This window comes from Babylonia areolata, chromosome 32 (genome assembly GCF_041734735.1).
Source record: "Babylonia areolata isolate BAREFJ2019XMU chromosome 32, ASM4173473v1, whole genome shotgun sequence".
Taxonomy (NCBI): domain Eukaryota; kingdom Metazoa; phylum Mollusca; class Gastropoda; order Neogastropoda; family Buccinidae; genus Babylonia; species Babylonia areolata.
In genome coordinates, this window is record NC_134907.1 from 1,272,076 (window position 1) to 1,278,040 (window position 5,965).

The 5,965-nt window shown below is 50.3% G+C and overlaps 1 protein-coding gene across 1 annotated transcript; it reads right to left on the reverse strand.

Annotated features, from left to right (window-relative positions):
• Positions 1-1,061: 1,061 nt before the first annotated feature.
• LOC143276399 (uncharacterized) lies at positions 1,062-4,283 on the reverse strand. The gene is made up of 2 exons (XM_076580886.1): positions 1,630-4,283; positions 1,062-1,202 (listed from the first exon to the last, which is right to left on the reverse strand). Exon 1 carries the CDS (start codon positions 4,281-4,283, stop codon positions 2,490-2,492), a length of 1,794 nt encoding a protein of 597 aa, XP_076437001.1. The 3' UTR covers positions 1,062-1,202; positions 1,630-2,489.
• Positions 4,284-5,965: the final 1,682 nt, after the last annotated feature.

The window sequence follows — 5,965 nt, forward strand, 5'->3', positions numbered from 1 at the left end:
TGGTGTGGTGTGGTGTGGTGTGGTGGGTTGTGGTGTGGTGTGGTGTGGTGTGGTGGGTTGTGGTGTGGTGTGGTGTGGTGTGGTGTGGTGTGGTGTGGTGTGGTGTGGTGTGGTGTGGTGCGGTGTGGTGTGATGTGCTGCATCCCCCCCCCCCCTCTCTCTTTCTGTCTGCGCTCTCATTGTCAAGGATCAGTCTGTTTTTCGTGTTGCTTTCTTTCCCATTCAACAAAATGTAGAGTGGTGTGAATCCAGTCTTCGTCAAGGCCATCGACAGACAGTACCCACAATGGTTCCCCCTCACGACGGAATGAGCAGTGTTCACAAGGCGTGGACCTTCACTCCGTAGGTCACACACCTAGGGAAGAGGTCGAGAACTATTTTAAAACCTAACACCCAACCCAGTTCACCCGACAACACAAACACAGAATACAGATATTTCCCTTCCACACAAAATTTATTCTCTTCCGCTCTGTCTGTCCCACTCACGCAACCTTACACACACAGCCTATACATGCGAAATAAACAAAAACAACCGTATACCATAACTACAAAACAAAAACAAAAAAAACACGAAACGAACAGAAGTCGCATACAAAACTACCGATTATCTCAAATGCAATCAAGAGCAATTTCCCACACACACACTCAAGGAGAAGACAAATCACCCCTAAACCAGGACTGGCACACAGATGCTTTAGTCTTTGGCGGGTTCAGGAAGTTTTCCTCTTAAGAGGAAAACAACAACAACAAAAACAAAAAAAAAACTGACACACGGCCCAGACAAACTTCGGCGGGTTCGAACCAAGGCACAAGCCCCCGGTCAAAAGGCCTAGGTGCCAGGACTCGGCATACAATGCCAAGCAATGGACCAGGCTGCAAGTCAAAAGGCCCGGAACACAGGACACCAGTCACAGGGCAGGAAGGGGCGAAGACCCAGGACAGCAGTCACAGGGCAGGAGGGGACGAACACCCAGGACACCAGTCACAGGGCAGAAAGGGGCGAAGACCCAGGACAGCAGTCACAGGGCAGGAGGGGACGAACACCCAGGACACCAGTCACAGGGCAGGAAGGGGCGAAGACCCAGGACAGCAGTCACAGGGCAGGAGGGGACGAACACCCAGGACACCAGTCACAGGGCAGGAAGGGGCGAAGATCTGGGTCACCAGACGAAAGGCCCGGGACACACAGCACACAGCGAGAGCTGGAACATTACGGAATGTTCCCCCCGTACTGAGCAATACTAATTCTAACGATATAATTAACAAAAAAAACAAATGTACAGCACATTCAAAATGAAAACCTGGAATATAGTTCCATTGACAAGACGAATTATAGGAGTAATATACGGCACTCGCACTCTCTACACCTATCATACAGAGCCAACGCCCAATTTTACCCAACAGTGAACTAAGGTAAAATCGTATCATTTTAAAACTCAATAACAATAAAATTGGCAAAAATATTAGCCGACACAAGAAAAAGTACATATTCACTCGGTGGTAGCACACGAGTAATTAACGAAATAGATTGTGTCAAAACCTAACGTACAGCTTTCTTGTCGAACATCTTTACACACCTACATCCCTGACAGAAGTACAACCAAGCTAAATAGACAAGTGGCTTCTTACCTGCCACAGGTGGCGTACACTAACGACCACCACAAAGACACGACGACGACGAAGACAGACGAAGAAACACCGAAGTGGCTCCCATGGAGGACAGCCGGTCCTCACTTCGTATGGTGCCTAGATGTCGGGGTAGCTACCCCACCAACAACAGGAACGACCCGTACACTACGGCAGTCGGGCTGCAAAAGCCCCGAATATTGTTGCTGCCCAACAATATTTCATATTCGCTCAGGTGAGCGAGTAATATGCATGCACGTGGTTCGTGCGCAAATCAAGACTTCTACCCGAACTGAAGGATGGGAGAAGAAGGGAAAGTGAAAGAAGAGGGGGGAGAAAAACGAAGACGGGCCACACGCCCTAACTGTCGTCACAAGTTGTGACAATACCCCCCATTCAAGTTCAAACTTCACGTTTGGAACTTAAACACACCGTCACAACGACTGACGGACAGACAGACACGTGACAACTCTCGCCCTGCCCTTCCGCATTCCCGAACGTCTATTAGTGGTCAAGGACAGTTACCAAAACAAAACAGTTTGTCCAGACCAACGAAACAAGAGAAGAGAAATTTATACGAAAGCTATCTTAACTTTACAGCTAGTAAGGATACGCGGAAGCGTGTGCTTCCTAATTTAAGAGTAGAATATAGAGGTATGTGCAGAAGTCAAATGGGACTGCGCATACTCTTCTTTGATTAACACTGCCGAAATCACTTTTCGGGAAATGCCGATTCTTGCTCCGGCAGACGACTGAGATAGTCGGCTCCAACATTTTCTTTTCCAGGGATAGCTTGCACTGTGAAGGAGAAAGGCTGGAGCTGCAGCGCCCACCGTGTCAGTCTGCCGCTGACCGTTTTTGCTCTATCCAGGTATTGCAGAGGGGCATGATCGGTCTGGACGACGAATGGTTTGCCGTACAGGTATGGCTCGAACTTTTGTATGCCCCACACGAGCGCCAAGCATTCTCTCTCGATCGTGGGATAGTTCCTCTCGGCTGAAGGGTACAGTCAGAGGCATTTTAAGTAAAGGCACTCTGGGAACCCGCCCTTTTGGTACAGATTTTTGGCACCTGTCGCAGGAAAGAACGAAGCGTTTGATGTCCCCGCACATACCTGGCCAATAGAAATGAGGAAATATTCTCTGTTGCGTCCGCCTAAACCCCAAATGACCAGACATTGGAGCCTCATGGCCCAGGCGTAGCACTGTGGAACGCAAAGGCTTCGGTACACAGATCTGGGTCGCCTGGCCTCTGTGATCTTTAAACTGCCGCATCAGCACCCCATGCTTTTTAAAATAAGAGACCTCGCCTGAAGGGGTTTTCTGTAAAAGGCCTGAACCAGCCCTATCACGTGCCTGATGAAAATCAGGATCGTCATTTTGCTGGTGCTGTAAGTCTTCCCGTGACACATGGATCTGAATATCCTTGACGGGCAGGGGAGGCAAGGGTTTGGTATTTGCTGCAGCCTGGGCTCTAGTTTGAACGGCGCCCACAAGGCTGGGATCAGCATAGACGGGCACGACCATTGAAGAGCCGTCCCCTCTCCAAGCACAATTCCCAATGAGAACCTCCTCAACAGGAGACTCCATGACAGCCACGTCCAAAACACCCTGTATGAACGGGGACTGAAAGTCCACCCTGGCGATGGGCAGAACTGAGGAGCACCTTGACTCTGCCAACACCACGCGAACTGTGGCCCCAGTAAAACAGTCAGGTCTTACGAGTCGCCTGGCTACAACAATCAACTGGGCTCCCGTGTCGCGTAAAGCTTGCACTGTGTGGCCATTGACAGAAACCTCGCAGCGAGGCGAGTACTGTTTAGAAGCACAAGACGTGCAAAGCGTCGGGGTCATTGCATTAACACCCTGTGCAGGTGAGACATGAGCAATGAGTGAGACCCTCTTGGGTTGCCGGCACTCTTTGGCCAAGTGACCTGGCTTCCCGCAGTTGAAGCAGGCAGGTATTCTTGTAAAGTCTCTTCCCTTTACGTTGTTTGGAGCTGAATCCGCTGACCCATGTGGAGGTCCTTTTTTCTCCGCGCCCAGATTGAAACTGCGGTCGGAAACCCTACTACCTTTTTTGGAAACTCGAAATTCAGCTTCTGCCATGCGACCTGCTCTCCGAGCATTAACAATTTTAGTAGTGATATGGGCAACGTCCTCAACTCTATTGGGTTCCTCACGCCGAACTTCAGTGACGAGATCGGGATTGAGTGTGGTCAAGAACTGCTCCTGAAGGACCAGATCTTTAATGTCCTCTGCATCAGATTCATCCCGTCCAGCGGCCACACACCACCGGGAGAAACAAACCTTCAGCCTGCCCAGAAACTGATCAAACGTCTCTTCCGCTAATTTCCGCATTGAACGGAACCGTTTGCGGTAGGAATCTGCATCCAGACGGAATTCGTAAAGCAGAGCCGCTTTTAAGATGTCATAATCGTGTAGTTGTTCTGGTTGTAACCGTAGGCAGGCGTCTCTCGCCCGACCCTGCAAAAGGGCCACCAGGCGGGCTGCCCAGGAGCTACGCTTCCACTTATTTAATCCCGCCACTCTCTCAAAGTGGTTAAGGAAGCTATCGAAATCGTCTTTCTCATCATACGGCACAAGCGGAAACTGATGAGCCGTGTGAGCTTCTAGCTCTTCCTGGCGCAGTTCCATTTTCCTCTCGAATCTACGTCTTTCCTCCTCATCTTTTTTCTTCCTATACTCTTCTTCTTTTCTATCCTTCCATTGTCTGTACTTTCTCTCCTCATCCCTAGCCTGACGCTCTTCCTCCCTAGCCTGACGCTCCTCCTCCCTGGCTACTGCATCAACCACAAACCGGGCCAACGCCTCTCCAGACAAACCTAAGTCAGTGCCCAACACCCTGAACTTTGAGTACATGTCCTGAGAAGGTACGGCATTAGACTCATTCTTCAAGCCTTCATCGAAAGCACCTTCAGGATTAGCCTCCTTCAGGTGGCCCTGAATCCATCCGGACAATTCGGTCTTTTTTTCAGCACTCAGAGAAGGTGTACTGCCTTCTGCCCTGACCCCCCGTGACCCCGAACTAGGAGTAGAGGCCGCAGAAGTTTTTCGTGTTACAGGCATGTTTTCTTAATTCACAATGTGCAACAACTACACAAAACTTGAATTAAGATTAAGTCTCTAAGTCACTAACTCCAGGTCCCCACTTCACTCAACCGTCCAACAGTAAGAACCTAACAATCTAACAACCTTAATCACCCCCACAAAAGCTAACCAAAACGAAATGCCGGCAACATAAAACGTAGACGAACAAGACGATCACACCCTACGCCCCAGCCCGTGTTACATTCCCTAGAACTAGCTACCCCGCATCTCCACATTTGTCACGACCCCCCTAGGGAAGAGGTCGAGAACTATTTTAAAACCTAACACCCAACCCAGTTCACCCGACAACACAAACACAGAATACAGATATTTCCCTTCCACACAAAATTTATTCTCTTCCGCTCTGTCTGTCCCACTCACGCAACCTTACACACACAGCCTATACATGCGAAATAAACAAAAACAACCGTATACCATAACTACAAAACAAAAACAAAAAAAAACACGAAACGAACAGAAGTCGCATACAAAACTACCGATTATCTCAAATGCAATCAAGAGCAATTTCCCACACACACACTCAAGGAGAAGACAAATCACCCCTAAACCAGGACTGGCACACAGATGCTTTAGTCTTTGGCGGGTTCAGGAAGTTTTCCTCTTAAGAGGAAAACAACAACAACAAAAACCAAAAAAAACTGACACACGGCCCAGACAAACTTCGGCGGGTTCGAACCAAGGCACAAGCCCCCGGTCAAAAGGCCTAGGTGCCAGGACTCGGCATACAATGCCAAGCAATGGACCAGGCTGCAAGTCAAAAGGCCCGGAACACAGGACACCAGTCACAGGGCAGGAAGGGGCGAAGACCCAGGACAGCAGTCACAGGGCAGGAGGGGACGAACACCCAGGACACCAGTCACAGGGCAGAAAGGGGCGAAGACCCAGGACAGCAGTCACAGGGCAGGAGGGGACGAACACCCAGGACACCAGTCACAGGGCAGAAAGGGGCGAAGACCCAGGACAGCAGTCACAGGGCAGGAGGGGACGAACACCCAGGACAGCAGTCACAGGGCAGGAGGGGACGAACACCCAGGACACCAGTCACAGGGCAGGAGGGGGCGAAGACCCAGGACAGCAGTCACAGGGCAGGAGGGGACGAACACCCAGGACACCAGTCACAGGGCAGGAAGGGGCGAAGATCTGGGTCACCAGACGAAAGGCCCGGGACACACAGCACACAGCGAGAGCTGGAACATTACGGAATGTTC

Coding starts and splice junctions, on each gene's coding strand:
- LOC143276399 (XM_076580886.1), bottom strand. CDS start 4,283: ATGGAACTGCGCCAGGAAGAGCTAGAAGCTCACACGGCTCATCAGTTT.